General features: G+C 36.2%; 3 protein-coding genes across 6 annotated transcripts; all 3 read left to right on the forward strand.

Moving 5' to 3' along the window:
* The first annotated feature begins 559 nt into the window (after positions 1-559).
* On the forward strand, positions 560-4,300 carry LOC132176468 (uncharacterized). Of its 3 annotated transcripts, none has more exons than XM_059588691.2 (8): positions 560-780; positions 1,210-1,415; positions 1,500-1,967; positions 2,770-2,914; positions 3,208-3,338; positions 3,738-3,800; positions 3,884-3,952; positions 4,029-4,300. In XM_059588691.2, exons 3-8 carry the CDS (start codon positions 1,776-1,778, stop codon positions 4,119-4,121), a joined length of 693 nt encoding a protein of 230 aa, XP_059444674.2. In that variant the 5' UTR covers positions 560-780; positions 1,210-1,415; positions 1,500-1,775; the 3' UTR covers positions 4,122-4,300. The 3 variants fall into 3 exon arrangements, with proteins under 3 accessions (XP_059444674.2, XP_059444672.2, XP_059444675.2); XM_059588689.2 differs by having other exon boundaries at positions 560-773; XM_059588692.2 differs by having other exon boundaries at positions 560-759.
* Positions 4,301-7,381: 3,081 nt separating this feature from the next.
* LOC132176676 (RING/U-box superfamily protein) lies at positions 7,382-10,974 on the forward strand. Of its 2 annotated transcripts, none has more exons than XM_059588948.2 (5): positions 7,382-7,528; positions 8,673-8,816; positions 9,529-9,961; positions 10,105-10,214; positions 10,317-10,974. In XM_059588948.2, the coding sequence occupies exons 2-5, from the start codon at positions 8,715-8,717 to the stop codon at positions 10,344-10,346; spliced, it is 675 nt and encodes a 224-aa protein (XP_059444931.1). In that variant the 5' UTR covers positions 7,382-7,528; positions 8,673-8,714; the 3' UTR covers positions 10,347-10,974. The 2 variants fall into 2 exon arrangements, with proteins under 2 accessions (XP_059444931.1, XP_059444932.1); XM_059588949.2 differs by lacking the exon at positions 7,382-7,528 and adding an exon at positions 8,160-8,215.
* Positions 10,975-16,754: 5,780 nt separating this feature from the next.
* Positions 16,755-22,690, forward strand: LOC132175504 (ARID/BRIGHT DNA-binding, ELM2 domain and myb-like DNA-binding domain-containing protein). The gene is made up of 2 exons (XM_059587477.2): positions 16,755-18,255; positions 21,315-22,690. Exons 1-2 carry the CDS (start codon positions 17,260-17,262, stop codon positions 22,179-22,181), a joined length of 1,863 nt encoding a protein of 620 aa, XP_059443460.2. The 5' UTR covers positions 16,755-17,259; the 3' UTR covers positions 22,182-22,690.
* Positions 22,691-23,023: the final 333 nt, after the last annotated feature.

Raw genomic sequence — 23,023 nt, forward strand, 5'->3', positions numbered from 1 at the left:
GTTGGAATAAGATCCTCTCAATTTCATTTGAAATAAAAAATATTCATTTAGTACAAAATAAGGGGTAATGATTTGAACACAAAAGTGTTCGCCATTCAAACTTCTAGGCAAAAAGTGCGATTTTTCAAATTACATGCAATGTATTACGTTTTTCTTTTTTTAAAATGTATGATTTTAAAGTTAATTTATTATTTTATTAAACGCTAAATTACATATTTTGAAACTGCAAAAAACAAACAAGCTCGAGAACAATAAAATTAACCAAAGCTCAAAATACTATCAAATATGTTCCAAAAATTGATAAGCCATTTTAATTAAAAAAATTTATCTTATTAGCGAGATAATAATAATTGTAAAATTAATAAAAATGATGTATTAAATTCATAATAATTTTAATTAGAAATGATGCAAGAAATTACTATAACCGGTTGCGCCGGTTACAAAGGTATGACCGTACGGCACATGGCAGTACGTTTCCCCATGGCAGTTGGTAAGCATTTAATGTGCTGCTTCTTCTCTCCTCAAAAGCTGTGCATTTTTTTTTCACTACCCACATTCAAACCGGAGCGCGCATACAAAAAAAAAAAAACCTTCCGATATTCTTCCTCCATCCCCGAAATCCGATTTCTCGCCACCGAAAACCTCTGGTCCTGTGGCTTCAGCGGCTCTAATCGGTTGCATTTCGGATCAACTGCTAATTCCAAGCGAAGCTCCTACTGCGCTGTCGGAGTAATTCACGGTTTTCTTTTGATTTCGATGGTATTGTGAACTCAGTGAGTGGTAATTGTCAATCTGATTTTTTCGATTATTCAATGTTGAATTTTTGTGTGATTTCCTGTGCTTATTGGTTTCGATTAGTTGTGGATTTCAGGTATTGATGTTCTTTTGCATTGAGAGTGTGTTTGGTTTTACTTTTCAATTTTTTTTTTTTTTTTTTGGGATTGATTTAGTAGAATAATTAGTGTTTTTTTGAACAATTTTTTTTAGAGTGATTGGGTAAAGTACTTTGAAGGAATGAGAGCAAAAAAATTTGTGCATTAATTCTTTTCGTTTTCCGAAGCTCACTATGAATGAACAATTTTGGAACCTAAAAAAATGAAAAATTTTGATTTCTTTGGTTTTCCTTCACTTTCTCAGGAATCAAACGGTGTCTAAGAGTGTCTTGAGCTTTGATTAATTAAATTGGAATCTTTGATTTTATTTTTGCAGGTGTGGTGGTGGTGGTGGTGGTGATGTCACTCTGAATTTAAAAGAAGCATAAGAAAATAGTGAGATGAATGAACTGTGGGTTCATTCATTGATTGTGATCAATCTGAGTCCGTGAAAGGATATATTGGATACTTTCTTCGTGGCTTATCCGCATTTAACACGTCCCTCAAGAATACGTGTCAGACTTTATGAACTCAGTTTCTCAGGTCCCCTTCTCTCTCTCTCTCTCATAATATTTCTCGAATTTTAATGACATGCACTTTAATTTTTCGGTTTTGTTTATGCTTCAGGGATGGCTATTGGAGCTGGGAAATTTTTGGTTTTGTTCTGCAAATTAGTTTGAGAATTTAGATTTTTGTACTAGTAGCAAAACCCAGAGAGAAGGAAGATCTTAATTTGAAAGCAGTGGGGTTTTTTTTGTTGCAATCCGACCTGTTTTGGGTCCTTGCAATTTTGGGTATTGGGTAGTGGGATTGAAGTTTTATGTGTAGCTTTTTTGTCTGGTAATTGGGTTCGTCTGGGTTCTGCTTTTTGATAAAGAAAAAAGAGCGGTCTATTGCGTCAAGATGCTGGAGCCAGAGCTTTGTTCTTCTCGGGTTCTTTCACCTTTTCGAGAGGAAAGTGGGGATGAGGAACTTTCCGTGCTTCCCAGGCACACCAAAGTCATTGTTACTGGAAACAACAGAACGAAGTCTGTATTGGTGGGCTTGCAAGGCGTGGTCAAGAAGGCTGTCGGCCTCGGAGGTTGGCATTGGCTGGTATTTGCCTTATTCCTTTTGTTTCAATTCATTGTTTAATCACTCATCACATGAATCTTCTTGGCTTATTCTCTCTGTATAATTTGTTTATTGCAATTAAATTATCTCTTAGTGTCCAAGAATCACACGGCATGGATGAGAATTTTATTCTGGTCACTTAATCGTTAATGTGTTTGTGATTCAATGTGTGTCGTTTTAATATGGGAATTAGTTGCCTAATATAGCCCCCCTTATACTTTAATATGATTGGTTGTTTTTAATTGCCCTATTAAGGTAGGGCTTCACATGCCGAACATATTTAAAGGGGTTTTAAATTTTAATTTATAAATATACGAGAAAATAACCAATTTTTGAAAAAAGATTTGTCTTTTCTTTAGCCGCAATGCTTGGAAAAAGTTCTTCCCTGACGGAGTCCACCATGCCTGACAAAGTAAGTTACTTTTCATAGTTTATAGGTATAAATTATAAAGTTTGGATATTGTAACAAAGAGTTTCACTTTTACCAAAAGAAAAGAAAATATTCGAAAGGTTTACTCATGCGTATGGGCGTGTAATATCTTGAGGGTTGGTGCTTGTTAATAATTGAGAAGAAAAAAAATTAGAAGAATTTAATTTGTAGTATTTTTATTTGATGGGCATCTATCTTTATGACTATAATTGATTTTCGGTTTGCTCTTATTTGTTGATTTGCTCCCTATTTATACTCTTTATTGTTTTATTGGGTTTTTATTCTCTTCTGTACTCCGTGAACAAAGTAATTTCAAGGTTGCATATTTTAACTGGCAATCCTTTGACATTTAAGGTTCTGAAAAATGGGGTTGAAGTAAAGTTGCAAAGGAATGCATTGAGTGTGCTGGAACATCCTACAGGGCATGAAGAAGATGATGATCATGATTATGATATTTCTAGCAGTAGCTCTGACATTGGTGAAAAGGATAATGATTTCTGTAAGTTACGCCATGTCTGATTTGCTGATGCTCTGTTATAGTTCCTGCATATCATTCTTACTAGGAAAGACAGCTTTATTGAAGTTGTTTTGACCCAAAGGGGTAACTCAATTGGTTGGGGGACTACGCCTCATCCAGCAGAGGTTTTGATATCTCCTTCCCCTCCCCTTTGGGGTCAGAAATTACTTATAAAAAAAAATAGGGAAGGCAAAGAAAGAATTGTTGCATATCATATTCAATTTAGGGTTGGGTTGAAATCTCCCTTTTAATATCGTTATTGTTCCCTTGAGCAGCTACCAGTATTGAGTTCCACAAACTTAGCAAGCCAAGAGTTCGGACAAAGCCATGGGTTCCGTCTGCATCAACAAAGTCAACAAATCGTGGCATTTACAGAGAAGTTCAATCCATCCATGCACCTCAATCGGTAATAATTTTTCAAAATTAAGAGATTCATGAAGCTTGGTTCCGTGTTGGTGTGTGGCTGGCATCTAAGTTTCAAATCTGAAATGCGGATAAAAACAATATTATGCTGATTGTTTAACTCGCTTGAATTCATCCTTAGTGATCTTAGATGCAGAATTACTTGATAATACTTTGTCCTCTCTCAGGCAGTAGAGCAAAATATATCTTCTGATGTTGCAATTCTTTATAGCACTTAGCAGGGGTGTGTACGTGTGTGTGGGTATAAGGAGTTCGATATTTATTATTATATATTTTCTGCATATGACATGCAGAACATGTGCACACAATTCATGAATCAGCAGATAATATAAATATTTTTGCTATACTAATGTCTTTCTTAATCTCTTGTGCGCTAAATCAGAGGTTGAACTTAGCCAAATTAGGTTCAGACTCATTGTGGAGATATTGCAGACACTTCAACCTTGTAAGTCATGCCTCCTTATGGACTCAGATGTGTTTTCCTGCAGATTTTGTTAATTTTTACTTAATTTAGAATTTATACTGTAGATGAGCAGCAATTTTAATCCATCAAGGGAACATTTGCTTAACGCGGTGCAGCGGCACTTTACGTTGCAGGTCTCTCTCTCTTTCTCCCTTATAAATGAAACGCATGCACGCATATGCATAAACCTGATGTCATTTTCTGATGCAGCTTGAAGTGGACGAGGCACAAGTGATCAATGAATTTGTCCAGGCTGCCAAGAGACGGAGGTCAGCCGACAAACCTATAGGACGGCGACTCTGAAACTTCAGTGTTTGTATGATAATATACATATTAAGTTTTTAACCCTAACCTTTAGATCAGATCTAATTAGTAAACTGATATGGGAGTGGTGGTTGGCCAACCATATTCAATCTCTCCTGGATTCTAACCCTGTAATATTGGTATTATTATATCCTTAATCTCTCATATTAGATGTCTCATTATCAGATGTTATATTTGAAGAGCCAGTGATTGACATGAGACATGATGGTATTGGTGAAAGGCATAGAGTTGAAATCAGGGTGGTCTAATGTCAATTATTTGATTATTTAAAGTTCGGAATAGGATCCTCTATTCCAAGAGGATCATGTAGAGGACTAGATTGGATGGGACTAAACCATTCTTGACAAAAGCCAACAAGTAAGTTCTAGGGAATAGAGATCTCCAATTTTATGTCCAAATTGTTAGTAAATTAGACAGCAAATATGAGAAAGCTAACATGGGGCCTATCTATCCAATCTAATTCTGGGTTGCCCGGTCACCTGCATAGATAAGTGGGCTTTATAAAGATTTTCATATATTTGTTGTTTAAATCTTTAGCGAAATTGTTGGGAATCTGAATCCGGTTTTAGCAGTAGATTTGCTAATCTTAAAACTTTTTGGTGATAGTTTGGTAGCCCACCTATCTATGCAGAAGCTAAAAACAAACTTATGGGTCCAATGCAAATCAATTCATGAATTGACACAAGTAAACTGTGGTTCATTCTTATCCAAGAAAGACTAGGGCTCATTGAATGTGGGGTTTTGGGGGGATATTATTTTTAGGTAACCACCCCCCTCAATTATGTATATGATAATGTTGGTAGATGGGTCAGGCTGAGGCTGGCATTTGGTGTGATTGGGATATGTGCATCGATTGTGAAGTGGACGTGTGGAGGTGATCTGAGTGGTTTAAGGTTTTGCCCTAATTCCCCACCCCAATATCCATACCTTTTCTTTCTGCATTGCTTGCTCCTATGGGTGTCTCCAATTTCAGGGAAAAGGACATGAACAGGCCAATGGATGCCTAGCCCTTTTTAGCTCAGAATTATGGTGGTGCTGTGTTACTTAGCCATTGTTGTCCACGGCAAAGATTTTGTGCGACTCTGTCGTTGTCCTCTTTTAGATTTCGTGAACTAGTTGTTTGTCTTGTTGCATGATTAGACGTAGGCCGAAAGCATCCTCGTACCGTGCAATTGTGCTCTATTTGATCATCGAAACAAACAAGAGAACAATACAAAGGAATCAATACAGAAAATAATAGAGAAAAGTTTGTATAGTTGGTATCAAAGTCCGGGATCAAATGGGTTGTGGTTTATGTTCATGAAATGGCGACGTATAAGCTAAATTAAAATGTTTTAATATTATGTATGGTATAGTGTTAAGTTTTTTAATACTAATAGATAAGTAGAGCCGTCAAAAAGAAAAATTGCAACTATTGAGTCAGTGTTAATAGAGTGGGTCATTATGAACATTAACTGCAATGCATAGTAGTATGTTACGATTTTAAGTGTTTCACATGGGTTAATTGCAATCTTTAGTATGTGTAAATAAACTTTTGAACGCCATTCCCTTTCAAGGGTGAGTTGTACTTGAGGTTTGTATTAAATTCTATGACTTTTTTTTTTTTTTTTTTGGATTTGGTCGTTCTAGAATCTAGGAGTCTAAGAGATGCGCTGCGACTTATAAGGATCAATTGCTGATAGGGGTACTACAACTTTTACTATAACTTATTTATAAACGTGACAGTTCATTAACAAGTCGATTATTTTACTTGATCATTTCACCAATTATAATTTGTCACATCTAGTTGTAAAAAAACATAAAAAAAAAAATAATAATAAATAAAATTATAGTAAAAATTGTATTACCCGAACAATTTTTTCTGAAAAGATGTGTTTGGCATTTGACTCTTAAGGCCTCATGGGCTAATGCAACCAAAATGGGTACGGTTCACTTCTGGGGCCCAGTTGACTCCATATGATTCTCAGTCCACAGCAGTTGGTGAAGGTTTCGGCCTATTACCCGCTTTGTTAAGCCCATCTTGGTGCTGGGTCGGACCCTCCCACTTAAATTGGTGTCAATAAATGAAAATGGGTCAAAATCATCTTTGTTGTTTTACTATTTTTCTTACGTCAACATTTTATGCTATAACATTTGTTATATTCTTATATTTGTTAAAAATAAATGCTAAATTAATAAATTTTTAATTAATTGATCTTAAAAATGCCAATTAAAATTTACAAAACTGTAATGATAAACTATCCTATGTAGTGCTATAAATGAATTGAGTTGTTCATAAATAATTCGAGCTTGACTTTTATAAACTTGACTCGAGTTTGGCTCTATTATTAAATAGCTTGAGCATGAACAAAAATCTAGACTCATTTAATAAATTATTTGTATTCGTATGAACTTAGCTTGATTTGTATAAACTTGTATAATTTTTATTTTTATTATTTTAAACTTTATAATGAGAACATATTAGGTATTTTAAAAAATACAATAAAAGGGATGCTATTCCTAATGTGAAAGATATAGTTTAAATCTTTTGTGATTGTGAGTCTTGACATATGTATGTATGGGAGGCTGGCCAAATTCTTGGCCGATCAATGACAACAACGAAGGTTTCCTCAAAATAATAATAATCGTTGAAATGACAATAGGAGGAATGAACACAAACCTAACCGAGACAAAGATCGACATCACCAACACCGTGAGAGTTTATGAAACTAAAATCTTTAATTTTTCATCCTAGCAAATGGAGGCCAAAAAGCCGTAGTGCCCATTAAAACAAGCAAGGGATTGAGCTGCTCAAAAGTCGTTGCTTGTTCGTCGGCGCAATGGGTTTTGCGCTAGTGCACTCGCCTATTCTTTATACAAGTTTTCATCTAACGATTTTTGTTGGGCAAGTTTCAATGAAGCAGTGTTGACCTTGCAATAGCTCCCTACCTATACTGCTATTGGTCTTTATCAGATTCTGAGCACAGAACATAATTGGAGAAATCCGAACTATCGCGGATGGATTTGAAAAAAATATAAAAATAAAATTAGTTAATTGAACAATTTTTAGATAATGTCAAATTTATTAAAATAAATAATTAAATTACTCAAAAATCAAATGGGTATTGGAAATAAAATTAAACAAAACAAATTAAAACATTTAATAATGGACTTAACTGAGTCCAATCCTACGAGACCAAAATATTATAATCTCTATTTATTTTACTATTTTCCTTGTCCTTTTTTCCGGTGCGCACGAAACCTCCTCTCTCTCTCTTTCGCTCTCTCTCTAAAAGAAGAGCCAAAAGTCTCTTTTTTCGGCACCATCTTCCACCGCTTCCAACATTGCTCAACAAGCTGCCTCCCACCGATTCCTTGAATCCCAATTCCAATTCCCTTTCGCAAAGGTAAAGATTTTCCACTCTCACTTTTTCCGCCGAATGGGTCTCTCAAAGGAACCGAATTCATGACTCTATTCAATCGCCTTTTTGCTGGAATCTATCCCGTGTTTGTTGAGATTCTGTAGTCGAAGCTTTGGATTTTGATTGTGATTTTTGGGGTTTTTATTTTATCTTGTTTTGTTTTGTTTTGCTTTGCTTTTCCAGTCGGCTGCCTTGCTGTTTGTATTCGTGTTCAGTAGCTATATTTGAATTTCTTCATTATTTGTTTAGGGTTTATCACTTTGGATCATTGTTCGTATACCGAAAGTCTGTTTTTTTTCCATGTGTTTTTATGTATGTATGTGTGAGTTTGAGCGTGGTGATGGTTTAGGAATTGTTGAAAAGATTATTGGATCATGTAGTTGTTTGGGATTCTTGTGATTGAATTCATAGGATTGGTAAGGCTGAGAAAGTTCGTAATTTTGTTTCGACAAACTCGGATGACGGTGTTGGAAGAGGCAGTAATATTGGACTGCAGCAGTTGAGCTGAATGAGGGGGTGGTAATATAGATGATGGATAGGGTTAATAAATACTTGATCTTTTTTAATGTTCTATGCTAAATAATGTGTTTGTTGGTGTTTTTTTGTTCTCCTTCTTAGTAAATTGAAGTAGGAGAGAAGCGGAACCATTAAGCATGGTGGTCTATCAAATACGTAAGCTATTCTGGTAGTTAGAGTAATGCTTTTGAGGTTGACTTTTAAGCTATGAAGTACTTGTTAGTAGGAATAGATTATAGGTGTAGGGTTTTGGTGCTGATGGTGGCATTGCTATATATATATATTTATATTTTTTTTTTTCAGAAATAGGGCCCTGATCATTCTTCATTTCGCTTTCTGATTCATTTAGCTGGGATTGTCCTTATGTTGTGTATCCCTTTTCTATGGTATGAAACTGGCTGTTTTTATGCCTTTTAATCTTTACTTAGTCTCCAATAATAAATGCCTCCTTACTGATGCTTTTTCATTTTTGTTTCCCCATGAGCTTGTGTTACTCGCAATTTTTAAGTTTGTCTTCTACAAGTGCATGCGTTATATTGAAGATTCTATAGCTGTATAAATTTAGCAGTTATAATTGGTTGTCTCTTACCTAATAGAGTTTGTCATTTTTCAGTGCTAAAGAAGGGGGATATGCTGCAACAAATGGAAAATACTGATGGTTTTTGGTTGGAGTCAAGATAAATTAAAAGAAATGGGAGGCTGCTGCTGTTGTTCCTCCAAAAGTGCTGAACTGAACGCTACACCTGCATATTATTATGTCAGTATAATCTTTTCTTAGGAATTCTCTTCCTCTCTCCACTTTGCTCATGTTTTCGAGTCTAGAACAAAATGTTGTCTTTATGTTACATACGTGATTCTATGGAATATGGTTTATTGTGGCACTGCTGTAGGACAGTATCTGTCTTTTCTTCCCAAGTTTGACATTAGCAATATATATTAATCTTGTTTTACTTGTGGATATTTCTTTTCTGAGATATATGAATTAACTCAAATCTTCAGCTACAAGCTACCAGTGAAGAAAATAAAAACCCCTTAAATCCTCAGTTACAATCTCATTGACTTTGGTTGCAGTGGAAGATTACAAAAGTATATTTTATAAAAGCCCAACCTTGAAGCTTTGTGTAGGACTCGATACAGTCGATTCCTTGGAGAACTAGTCTTTTCCTAATCACTAAAAGTCACACTAAAATATTTTATCACATCACCTATAAAGTACATATCAAATTTGTTGGAGGGACACCTGGTGGTAACATCAGTTAACGTAACACTGTAATAATCTCCATGAAACTTTGTGGATGGCCCCTGAGAACAGATAGTTTGTCATGGGAGAATTAGCTCTTCTATGCAGTACTTGACATTGCTGCTTGATTATTAAGAAATGTTTGCATGCTCATATATTGCTGCTGTTTGCTGCATCATGACCCTCATGGCCTATATTTTTGGTCTCTCTAAGTTAACTTTTTCTGCAGTTCCCAAGAGCTTCAGAAGAGCATGTACCCCTATCATCTGACCATGGAGGTGCCCCTGTTCTCTCTGCAGGGCTCCTGGTTGATACAAATCTGGATACGTCAATTCCTGACACTTATAGACCACCTCCGGCACCTATGCCATATGATGTGGTTTTAGGGCGTCCTCAAACACCTCCTGTGGCTCAAGAAATTTGCAGCAACAAGAGTGACGCGGCAGCACAAACAACAAATTCTGATTCTGTTCAAGAAACAATAGGTGGCAACTCTCAAGAAAATTTGGTTAAGTGTGAAGATCTCAAGGAATCGGAAAGCAAAGCGGAAACCAATTTTGAGCTTGACTTAGAAAAAGAGTCAGAAGTTGAACTTTCAAAGTCAGTGAAACCCGTAATTTCTGCAACAGAGGAAGATGATGGTTGTCCCATTTGTTTGGAAGGTGATATCCTTGTTGTGCACGTAGCTGCGACTTTGGCTATTTTGTTTGTGCTCTTTTGTTCTGCTAGTGATGGTGTGATGTTCAGATCATTGTGTTTGGAATAGAAAATTTACGTATAATTATTTTTCTCTTCTTCCCTACAGAGTACGACACAGAAAATCCAAAAATGACCACAAAGTGCGATCATCATTTTCACCTTGCATGTATTCTTGAGTGGATGGAAAGAAGCGACACTTGTCCTGTGTGTGATAAGGTCTGCCAAAATCAAAATTTTCATTTATTTTGTGATTGGATGGAATGAGATATCCGTTACCATGTTCGATACTGAGAGGGCTTTGTTTTTCTTATGATGCAGGAGATGATTTTCAATCCTCCTATTGATTAGCAGCAATCAGAAACTCAGCTTAACTCCTCCTCTGCAAAGGTTACATAGCCATAAGAGTTTTTGGTTTTTCCCCATCTCTCTCTCTCTCTCTCTCTCTCTCTCGCTCTCTCTCTCTCTCCATTGTTAAGTGGCAGCCACAGTTTGGCTGTGGTTTGGTTGTTTTGGTTCTGAATGAGTCGTGCCCATTTCAAAAGCATAGCGTCTTTGTGCATTCATTTACTTTTAAAATGTAGAAAAAAAGAATGAAAAGAGAAGGAAAGTAAATATAGTTTGGCATGATTGAATCACCGAGTCCATTATCCCTTCTTTCTTTTTTATTTTATTATTTTTTTTTTTTATGAATTTTTATAAGCAACATATTTGCCTGAGTTGCGTAGTAAATGAAGGGATTACCATACTGGTTACTTTAATTGTCTAAAGAGAGATTCGGAATAGAGCTTGCTTAGGTGAACTACTCTCTGTCCGTCTCCCCGTGATATAGCTTTTCTGCGGGTCCTGCATTATTTGATCCTGTTACTGGGTTGTTTCTAGTGTAAATTAATCTATGTAATGGAAGTAGAGAAATATAAAACGCATAGACATGCTTGATGTCAGATTATTCATGTATATATATAGTTTGATTTTGACATTCGAAGTTTGAACGAATTGGTCAATTAACGGATTTGCACAAAACATTTTGAAAGGTTCTCTTTTGTTAGACTTTTCATGTGGAGCATCTGAGAGAGGTGCTTTCACAATTGAATTGGAAATGCTGCTATGTTTCATAAGCTGGCTTATGTTTGGGACTCTTCCCTGACAGGTTACTGATTGTATTTGGCATGTAACTCAAAATGCATACTTTGCATTCATAGTCTGCATGCATACTCTTTTGAAGCAAGAACGACTCCTTCAGTTAATATTATCCTGGAACAGTGTGGCCTTTCAATCCTTCAACTCAACGGAGTAAGATCTTCTCCATTTCAAGTGCAACGGAGATGATCTATTTCATGGTTTAGATTTTGTTTTATTGCCTCTAATGTTGTAGGTTGTGTAGTGCCATGTGATCAAACTATGTGGTACCATATACACCATTACATTAGCAAAATTTAGTCTGAGCCATAAAATGGATCCGTACATTTGCATTTGGTTTGTGTTAAGGATACTACATAATGTCATGAGCTGACTTGAGTTAACATTACTTTTCCCAAAAAATAACCTGGTGAGTATATTGCAAATAGGGAAAGAGTCGGTGCAAAGTCTTGAGGATTTCTTGTGCTGGTCTAATACTTTCTTTCATCGTGGAGGGCATGTTCCAAGTGGGGCTACCACAGCTTTGATTTTTTGGTGCCTCGGGTAGGCTTACCCCAACTAGACATGAACCAACTCATAAATTTATGGGTTTCTAGGCCACTTGGAAGGGAAGTCAAAAAAGTGAGTGCAAGCTACTTGATCTTCGAAGTAGCTGGCAACTGGCAAGACAATCCTCACATGGGTTTCTTTTGTTTCGATTCAGGAAACTACTGGTCACATTTGTTATGTACTTTTAAAATAAATAATTGAAGGAGAAATGTTAGGGGTCAAGATATTTTTGTTAATATTTGGTCTATCTCATCTTATAAATCAATTATTAGATTTGTGGACTTGTATAGATTTCACATAAGTCAATGATGGACTCCACAAATTTAATGGTTGATCTATTGAATTTGTATGAGAATATGAGTTAAATATGAGGAACTTATTGACCTCTAGCATTTCTCTAATTTAAGTTATGATCGGAGCTCTCTATAGTTAATTAGCTATAATTTAGTTTTCCAAACGAGATTTGTCACGTACATGGTTATATAACAGAGAAATTATAGAAATTATATTTTTATCATGCTTTGCTGATATGACACTACAATTGGTCTTTGGATCAGCACTTCTTGAAAAAAGAATTAAGAATTGATTGATCCAATTCTTAAAAAAAGAATTAAGGATTGATTGGCAATGTTACATCGGCCATGTGGGATAGAAATATGGTTTACATCTTTTTTTTCTTGTCCATTTTTTTTTTTTTTTTTTAAAAAGAAAAAAAAGTCAAATAAGAGAAAGCGGGTTACATGGGATTGAATAACAACAAAGGGGTGGGCACCCCTATAACAAACCGAAATGATAAAATACAGTACATAATCGGTAATAGTAACAAAGTATAGGCAATGGTTTCATTCATGATCTAAATGAACTATAAACAAACTACGCTTTTCCAAGGGCCGCACAAGGCAGTTGACAAACGGCAAAAGAACTCAGTTAAGAGTCCCAAGTGGTGAATACAACTACCTCCATTAAGAGGTAGTTGTAGGAGATGTACTGTAGAAAATCAGATACGAGTCGTTGAAGGACAAACGTCGACAACAAAAGTTTCACCCACAAGATTAAAGAAACAAATAACCCACAAGAAACAGAAAATAAAGCTAAACACAACATAAACATAAAATACAGGAAAACATCCAAAAAACCACAACAATGATCTGAACTGTTGCCCAGGCGGTCGTAGGAGCATGAGTGGCAAGGGGTATCCACTCGCCGGCGCGTGGGAACCACACGTCATTGCATGGGTGGTAGATCTGAGCGCAGATGGTGGCGTTGCTACATTAGGGAGCCGAGGAAGGTGGTGGGCGGGCACGTTGGTCAGTAGGGATAACTAAGGAAAGTAGATCTAGTTTTGAAATTAGATCTAAAAACCAAGCAAAACCTGTGAGCGGCGGAAGCTGAGAAACAGGGATGACGAGGCGCAGCAGATTTGGAGAGGTGGTGAGGGTGGGCGGTGGAAGGCGAGGAGGCTACCGGTTGGCAGTGTTGTGGACAGCAGGGAGAGGAGAAAAACGATCGAAAAAGGACACCAAAAGAAGAAGAAAAGGAACTCCCCAAAAAACACTCACAAGGAGGCGGCTAAACACCACTTAGGGTGTGGAAGAAATCCACTAAGGGTTTTGGAGAAAGCTTCTCTCGGGAGAGAAATATGGTTTATATCATTACTCTTTATAACATACTTAGATAAATGTTATAAACACTTTTATTCTATTTTTATTTCACTTTGTTGATGTGGCATTGTTAATGATAAGTTTTTGATGTCACACACACACACAAATATATATATATATATATATATATATATATATATATATATATATATACCATTGAATTTGTAGGACTTACATGTGGGTCTATAGATATAATATTGAATTTGAAAAAGAGATGGAAGAGTAACATTTTTTTAATAAAAAAAAAAAAACGATCTTAGGGTTGATTGGCAGTATTACATTAACAAAATATGATAAAAGTAGAATAAAAATGTAGGGTATAGCATTGCTTGTCTAATTATTCAATGCATGACCTTTGGAATATCACATCCTTATGAAAATGAGATAATTTACATATACAATTCTTGTCAAGAAGCTCATCAACACACCTCAATGGAAGGAGGCTTGGAGAGCTTTTCCAACAGCAAAACTCCAAGATCCCCCTCCTCAAGCAATTCATAAACCCTAGTACAATATAATCTCTACAGTTGAGCCAATTCCAAGAGTGGATCCAATTATTCCATCGACTTTGGCCACAACATACGATACCACCAAGCCCTACCTCACTAGCATTTCCTTTGCAATCTCCGTCGGTGTACTCTTGTGAGCTTTGCACACTTGTAAGTACAATCACATGTTGAGGGACTTGGTCAAATGTAGTGGGTGCATCGATATATGTTGAGCCTCTTCCTGTTTATAGCATGTGATAGGTTTCTTTCTGGGTTCTATCTCTTCAAGCAAGTGTTTAGTTAGAACTTAGTAGAGTGTGAGGCTGTGAGCTGTCTAAATACTTGTTCAAACCAGTGGTTCTGTGCAATTAAGTTGTCCTATTGCAATGTAATTAGGCATTTCGAATAAGTAAAGTATGAGCTGTCTAAATACTTATTCAAGCAAGTGGGTTTCATGCAATGAAGTTGTACTATTGCAATGAAAATTTGCCTCTGAACTATCCCTACAAACTGTCATTTCATGCGACTCTTTTCTTGGCCAGTGGGCCATGTCATTAATTTGGCTCATTCACAGTAGAATTTAGTTATTTCCTATTTTGTTTTGATTGTAATGGAGTTTTTGTTGGGTTGTCCTTCTCATCTTTTGTGTTTTACTTGGTGTACTCTTTTTTTTTTCTTTTTTTCTTCCTTTTTTTTTTTTTTTTTTTTTTTTTTTTTTGCTTAGAAGAAAGTGAAAAGAAAAATTATTTATCTTGGGGTTCAAGACATTTTAAGAAGTGTTGGTCCAAATTCAGAAAATTATATATTCCAATAAATGCCCAAATTACGTGGAACATATGATTATTATTAATTTATTAATATGTTTTTGAAATTAGTTGGATAGCTTATATAATTTCAAGTACTTAACTTAAAAGGGTGGAAAAGTGTATTTAAAGTGTGTACGTGTTTGAGTGAGAGAAAGAGACAAGGCTTGTGCTAATGCGGTCCATGTGCTAGGAGCCTAGGATGGAAATAATCAATTTAGTATAGGAAGGAGGAAATTACCTAAAAAAACCAAAAACTTTTTATAAAATTACATTAATAATTTTAGAGAAAAATAAAATTTAGTCGGAAGACTTTCATGCTATTTCAATTTAGTTTCTAGGTGTTTAATTTTGACAATTAGTTTTTTTTTTTTTTTCTGATTTTAAATAGGTCTTTTCGTTTATCATCTATTATTCAATTAATTAATGACCTATTACGCTAGACCAAATGGTAAAGTTCACATACTCCCTCAAACTATAATCAAATTGATAATGTTTCTCTAAACTTTTAATTGTGACAGTGTTTCCTAAAACTACTAAAATATTGTTAATGCCCCCCTAAGACTAGCAAAAAGATAAAAATGTCCTATATATTTCTCAATAAGACAAAAATACCCTTATAAATTCAAAAAACAATTTTAAAAAATATTTATTAAAAAAAAAAACGAAAATGTTAATTTAAAAAGAACGTTTTTTTTTTCTAAAATTTTATTTTTTAAACTAAAAATTTATTTTTATTTTTCTAAAAACGATTTTTAAAACGAATATTTTATTTAAAACGATTTTTTAAACGGAAAATTTTATTTAAAAAAAAAAAATTGTTTTAGAAAACGAAAATTGACAATTTTTTTTTTTAATTTTTAAATTTCAATTTTTTTTTTGTTTTTGTTTTTTTTTTTTTTAAAAAAAGTTTTAGGTTATTTCTATAAGTTTTAGTATTTTTTATTTATTTATTTTACTAAGGGTAGTTTCGTTATTGGGAGGAACATTGATAACTTTTTGTAGTTTAAAACGGATATTGTCACAATTGAAAGTTTGGAGAGGACATTGTCAATTGAGTGGTAGTTTGAGGGGGGTATGTAGACTTTCCCCTAAATAAAAACTTAAAAACTAAAACATAAATGGGGTGGCTGACTAGGCAACCGCCCCTCTCTTAGGGCACAATACCCTTACAAGAGAGGGGTGCCACCTCCTTTCATATAGGGGTAGCCACCTACAAGAGAGGGGCAACCACCCTCAATTAGGGGACATTGCCCCTCAAAAGAGAGGGGCCACCACCTTTCTTTCTCTTTCTTTATCTTTATCTTTTTTTTTTTTATCTATTTATTTATTTTTTTTAATTTTTTATAAGTGAATATTTGTAATTTAAAATAAATATGGTAAATGGTGCATACAATTGGTGTATAACGTGTGAAACGAGAGCAAAGTTACATCGATTAATTCTTATATCAAGGTAGGCTCCTTTCAAGGCTTCAATTGTTATTTCAATGAAGCAAAATTGGTTATATGCCCTTGGACGGCATAGGTACACCTAAATCTACTTGCATTTACTCTTAATTTCTTTACTGCTTTTGGTTAAATCTTCTACTTTTGTGTCACACTTATTCCAATCTTGACATTTCATATCCTTCCCTTTTAGAAGCCAAAAAAATCAAAGAAAAAAAAAAAAAAAAAAGGAAAAAAGAAAAAGAAAGGCTTAGAATTTCTTACCCCTAATCAGCTTCATTTTTATCACTCTATCGAGATCGGGGGCAATGAGCTTTAATACGGCCAACTCAAGAGAGAGATTGGGTAGATTCCATGTGTTCGATTGTTTGCTTAGATTATCCAAACACCTGTCTACCCAAACAAGGCGAAACTCATTCTCCCTCTTACATTAATTGGCCAAACTATCCGAAAATTTATCCGAATAGATATTCAAACACAGCAAGGCCCATTGTAAGGCCCCTAATCATAGACTATTTTGCTTTATTTCTCTCTCAACCAAGATTGGGTGCAATATTAATACGGGTAGTTCATGTGAGAAGGTGGGTGGGTTCCAAATGTCCAAGCACTTGCTCACATTATTCGTATACCTATCTAATTAAGTGTCCAAACAAGGTGAGACCCGCTCGTCCTCTAACACTAATTGCTCAAATTATCCGAACACCTACCCAAATAGGCGTCCAGATTAGGCAAGGCCCATACGGATAGCTATTTACACCCTATGTAAGTCCCTTAATCTTAATCTTGGTTCCAGTCTTATGGTTTTGTTCCTCCCTTGTGCGGTCCCCCACTAGTCATTTCCTTAATTTGTCAAGCCTACAACTATCAGTTTTGGCTGTCCTATAACTCACCCCATTGATTCCCTGTGGCCTCGGGCACCCAAATGGCTTTTGTGAAGCATTTAGAAGCAAGATTGTCCAAGACCCAGAAATGAGGTAAATCTTCTTAGAGACCAGGGCAAAGGGTCTCTCACCCTGGCATGCCCCAATACAATTCATGCTCTTTGTTGTTGTTTGAATTTCGTTTTTTATCATCGTTTTCTGTAAAACCACAAACAAGAACTTGTTCCTGGTTTGGGTTGATATATTAGAAAAAAGATAAAAAAAAAAAAAAAAAGAAAAGAAAGAAAGCTAAGTTCATGGCAGGATGCTCGATTTTAACAAATGGGTCTGCCTTAGATTGCGTTGATATTGCTAGTGCTTACCAAAATAATGGTTGTAGCGTTGCTAGTGATAATTCCGTAGAAGATGTTGCCGTTGTGGGTGTTCACGATTCTCATGATGATTACAAGGTTAAACTTCGAGGCCTTTTCGACCAGGTTCTTTCAGTTTTCCTGAAAGAGATTACTAGTAAAGGTGTTATTAGGCCTGTTCCGGCAGTGCTCGGTGATGGGCGGTCCCTGGATTTGTTTAGACTTTTCTGGGTAGTGCGGAAGAGAGGAGGGTTTGATATGGTGTCGAAGAAGGGCCTGTGGGCTTTTGTGGCGGACGATATGGGTTTGGATCTTAGAGCGACGCCTTCGGTGAAATTGATATGTTTTAAATACTTGAACGAGTTGGAGAAATGGTTCAAGGAGAGGTGTAGAGATAGGAAGCTGGGGAATGGGCAGTTTGGATGTGATGGGGGTTTCGGTTTGTTGTCTTTGGAGGTGGAGACAGAGTTTAGAGGTTTGTTGTCTCATGGGCTGTCGAAAAAGAAGAATGATGATGGATTTGTTCGACTGGAATCTTGTAAAAGTGGAGAGTACACTGATATGGATGTTGGAAAGAGGGGATTTCATTTTTCAGACACCAAGATCGCAAGTAGAATCCGGGACGATGTTGGTAAAGTCTGTCGTGATGATGACAAACACATTTTTAAGGATGTTGGTGCTGATCATATAATCCTGGATTCTAAAATTGCTAAGGAAGAATTTAACTTTCGTAAGAGAAAGCTAGAGTCTGTAGCAGGAGTACTGAAGTGGGTGATCCAGATCGCAAAGAATCCTGCTGATCCTTCAGTTGGGGTAATACCAGAGCCATCTAAGTGGAACGAGCATGAAGGCAAGGAGTTCTGGGCCCAGGTAATTAGGGCAAGGGAAGCACTGTTGCTAAGAAGGCATGTCATTCATAAGACTGAAGGATCTCCCTTGGAGGTAAGCTCATGGATCTTTGGTGTTTCTTCTTAAGTTTTTGCTTTTATCTCAGCATTATTAATGCCTTGAGTAGAATCAATGTACATGATATGTGTAAGGACCCGGAGAAAGTTTTAGTCACATTTGCATTATCACTCAAAACATTATTAGCCAAATTGCAGTTAAAGCTTCTTATAATCACTTATAAAACCTAGTCTCACCTACTAAGAAATCAACGTGGGACTTAATTTTTGGGTGTTACAATCTCTCCCACCCCGACGACCTCGTCAGGGCCCTTGTCATGCAATGTTTAAAATGTTACATGGTGTTACTAGGTTGCTAATATCATTTGTAATGACCCACGAAGAGTGCTATTTCATATTAGCGCCATCACTCTAAAATGACTAATCAAGTTATAGTTGGAGCTCCCTATAATCAATTATATAGCTCAATTTTACATAGTAAGAAATCAATGTAGGACTTAATTAATGAGGAATCACAATATAATGGCTTAATTCCTTGCTGAATACCAATGAAATTAAATCCAATATATTGTGATCAAACTGGTTCAAATTGAACACCGTGTCTATCTCATACCAAGCTAATCACTTAAAGAGGGCATTTAAAGGGGATAATATTTGCAAATTATTTGGACTCTAATTTTTTTTTTTTTTTGGCCAATATATATTTTCATTTTCGAAGTTTCAAGGTAGTCAAATGAGTCGGGTCTCAATATATATATATATATGTATAAGATACTCGATAGCTATATATCAAGAGAATAATAAAAGACGTCTGTTCGAAAGAGAATCCCTAGAGTGGAGTCATTATGAAGCATTTAACCCTCATGAGAAATGATGGTTTAACATTTTAATTGGCATCGATCATATATGTTCTATTCAAATATTCTCATTTTAAATGCTATGAGTAATCACTAAGTTTGTGCAATGCTATGTCTCAACTCAATTCTTGCGGGTTTTCCTTGTCCCTTTTTTTTTCCTGGGTTTGTACAATGTGGTGATGCTTTGATGTTGAATGCGCCTTTTTTATTTTTTATTTTTTATTTTTGGTCATGTCTATCAACAATGTTTTAATTTGCCTGATTTCATATAGCACTATTGGATACTATTGGATTTCACCTCTTCATCCTCTCCATTAGTTATTATTAATTTCATGGCATTCAATTATATGTGGTGTAAAACTTTGAGAATGGGATTTATATTGATATATCAGAACCATGTAAGACTTTGGAAGCACAATAACTTAGTATTTCACTCTTATCTCAAGATGGGTGTTTTTGTAATCACTTTCTAATGTCCTTTTGATTGATAACTTTTCAATACTTTTACCCATTTGGTGACAAACATAACTTGCAATGTTTGATTGAATTATAGGTATAAAATGTATTAACCTATATAATATTAATTTCTACTCCGAGTCTTATCCCTATTATTTAGGATGAACTCATCAATATTTTATGGTGAAGAAAATATATTTTACTCTCCTGTGGTTACCCCGCAAAACGAAGAATCCCCCCTTCAAGATGTGATATGTAACCTCCTTGTGGTAGGGTCAAAATGCAAGTATGATTGTGTAAATATTTTAAACAATCACATAATGCCACTCACCAGTAGTTGTTGCACATATAGTATTCTTTTCTCCATCTCCTGATGGAATTAAGAGTAACAAAGAGATGAAACTGGTATGGCCACTTTACAATTGCCGGTGAAGATGCCTGGCCAACTCGTCCACCATCTTTAAGCATACATATCCACAAGAGCATTTCTCATAATTAATTCAAGCTTAATACCTTATAAAGCTGCACACATCTTCCCAAATCCAAACCACAACTTTGTGAACAAATAGAAAGCTAATAAACCAAGGCAAACTCTTCAAACTTCACCCTTAATCCTTGCCTCTCCCGAAACAACAAAAGAGGTTCCTTACAACTACCTGTTCTAGAAGACCCTCTGGTCATAGAATTTCATGATACCAGAATTCTGTTCGAAATATCATCTAAAACTTTCCTGTCACATGAAACAAATCCACAAGCATTAAGGACATAATGCAGGCATACCTCGGATCCATACCCTGCTTATGCAAGTGTTTGGCTCCACAAATCTCAAGCCTCATCTCTCTCCCTCTCTCTCTCTACAATTAGGGGAATGTCTGCTAACCCTGATACATGCTGGCTCGAACTCCTGACCTATATTATAAGGTCTCTGCATAGGCTCCAAATAGTGACATTTTCTTGATCACCCAATGTTCTTTACTACAAACTGTGCACATTACATTCCAGTAAGGTCTCTGCATAGTTACATTCCACTAAGGTCTCTGCATAGCTTCTTTTTTTTTTTTTTCTTGGTCAGCTGCGTTTTTAGCTCATTTGGTGATTAGTTTTAATGATTTTTTTGTTCTTTATTCTCCTAGATTGACGTTTCTCTTGTATACTTCTTGTGTATCTGGGTTCAGCCCAAAGCACCATGTTTTCTCCAAAAATTTTGCCTTCAAATTTCTTTTAAAATTAGAATTTTACCGCTCAAATTTTTTAATTTTGCCCCCTCCAAATTCCAAATGCTAGTTCCGCCCTGTCTGGGTTGCGCTTTGTGCTTTTAATTATATTTCAATTACTAATAAAAAAAAGGGGTTCATCTCGTGTTTGGTGTCATATAGTCTTGAGTTGGTTTGTTTATGTTTCATTTTCCTTGTGAAAGGAGATATGAAGGGATTTTTTCCCCCCTCAATTTCTGAAGCAACCAATACCTCACCATCCCTAACATCTAGTGTGGAAAAATAAAGCCAGAAAAGTGCAAGTACCAAGTTGTTACATCACAGCATTTCACCATCCCTAATATTATTGTTGTTGTTCTTGTTTCTTGACCACTAGAACTTTAACAAACACTGGTAATAGGAGATATAAACACTGAAACTTGAAGTAAATGGATTCTCCACACGTGTAGCTTTTAGCCATCAAGAAAAGGGTTTGCAATGAAGACTTTGTAGTGGGGGGCTCTACTTGTTGAGTAGGAAATTACATTACTTTGTCGATTTTACAAAATGATGATGGTTTGAACTTGCAGAAGAAGCTGAAGATGCATCCCTCTATGTATGAGGATAGTAGTGCCCCTTGTCACCACCAGTCCACAGCAAGGGTAAGATGCAGTCAAAGGCTTCCTACTTTGGGGAAATGTCCTGCTTGTTCTTGTTGCAATTCACGTTCAGCCAATCAGCTTAAATTGAGCCCTCATCAGATGGAGTTGGATAATGGCCCCAAGGAGCAAGAACTTGTTACTGTTGATATATCAGCCACAGATGCAAAAGTTAACCCACCTGAGGATGATTACCTTCCAAGGCAAGTTTATGGGGATTGTCTTGCTGAGGTCCCTGAATGGACTGGTGTGGTTTCACAGAGTGACTCGAAGTGGCTAGGGACATGTATATGGCCTTTGGAACACAAAAGGCATATTGAACTAATTGAAACAGATCCCATTGGGAGGGGAAGACCGGATTTATGTGGCTGTCGACTCCCAGCTTCTGTTGAATGTGTTAGATTTCATATAGCTGAGAAGAGGATGAAATTGAAACTTGAACTGGGCTCAGTGTTTTATCGTTGGAGATTTGATCGTATGGGTGAGGAAGTTTCACTTCAATGGACATCTGATGAAGAAACGAGAGTTAAGGATATGGTAAGGTCAAATCTTTGGAAAAATGCATTCAAGTGCTTTCCAAGGAAGACGAGGGAAAACTTGGTGAGTTATTACTTCAATGTATTCCTTGTCCTGCGAAGAAGATATCAGAATCGCGTGACCCCTAATAATATTGACAGCGATGATGATGAGTCGGACTTCGGATCTTTAGGCAACAGTTTTGGGCATGAAGCAGTCAACGTCCCAGGCTTCAATTTTCTAGCATGTTCTGAGAATAAGCAATGCACTGATTTTGAATAAGACAAAATGTGGAGCTGGATTGGATTTCATCACTTTCATCAGATGTTTGGTTTGACCCTTAAGAGTGAACAACATGACTTTGCCTTTGCCCCTGTTCAATTTTTGTAAGATAGTTTCCCTTATATACACAGAAACAACTCTCTCCCTTGAAATTTTGGTGAGATAAAGAGTATCACATTAAAGTGTGGTGCAATTTTGATGAGAAGTTATGTTCATGGTTGTGGAATCCAATTTGGTGGGTTTCTTGATCGAGTTTCTTTGGCTGCTGCAGTATCAGTTCACAAAGCTGTATTATAGATCTTGAGAGAGATGCTGCATTGTGAATACTTGTATCTCATACCAGCTACTATTACTACTACTACTACTACTACTACTACTACTTAGGGTATACCTATTTCATTAGATAGGAGAAGAGAAAGGAAGAGAGATAGTGGTTCGGATTCAACTTGTACTTTTGGTTTTTCTTACTTAGATGTGCATGTGGATTCTTTGCATCATGTTCCAAACTAGTGCTGCTGGTTTTCTTGGCCTCTATTCTTGCATGGTTTCAAATTTCATTAAAAGGAGTGAAGGACAATTGAATTGAATTGTATTTTTCTGCCCTAGGCTAACCCGTTGGGGTGCTGCCTAGTGGTGAAAGGGCGGGTTTGGGATGAGCCGTAAACTCGGACATCTTGGGGTTCGATTCTGCACCAGGTGTTGCCTTGGATTACTTGATACACGGTTTTGGCGTGTGGAGTGGTGTACTCGAGGTTTACTCCCTAAGGGTCGGTCCGAAGGGCCATGACTTGGTGAAGTTTCAAAAATCTGCCCTAAACTATGAGGTCAATTGCAATTTTCCT

Source organism: Corylus avellana, chromosome 3 (genome assembly GCF_965113065.1).
Source record: "Corylus avellana chromosome 3, dhCorAvel1.hap1.2, whole genome shotgun sequence".
Classification (NCBI taxonomy): Eukaryota; Viridiplantae; Streptophyta; class Magnoliopsida; order Fagales; family Betulaceae; genus Corylus; species Corylus avellana.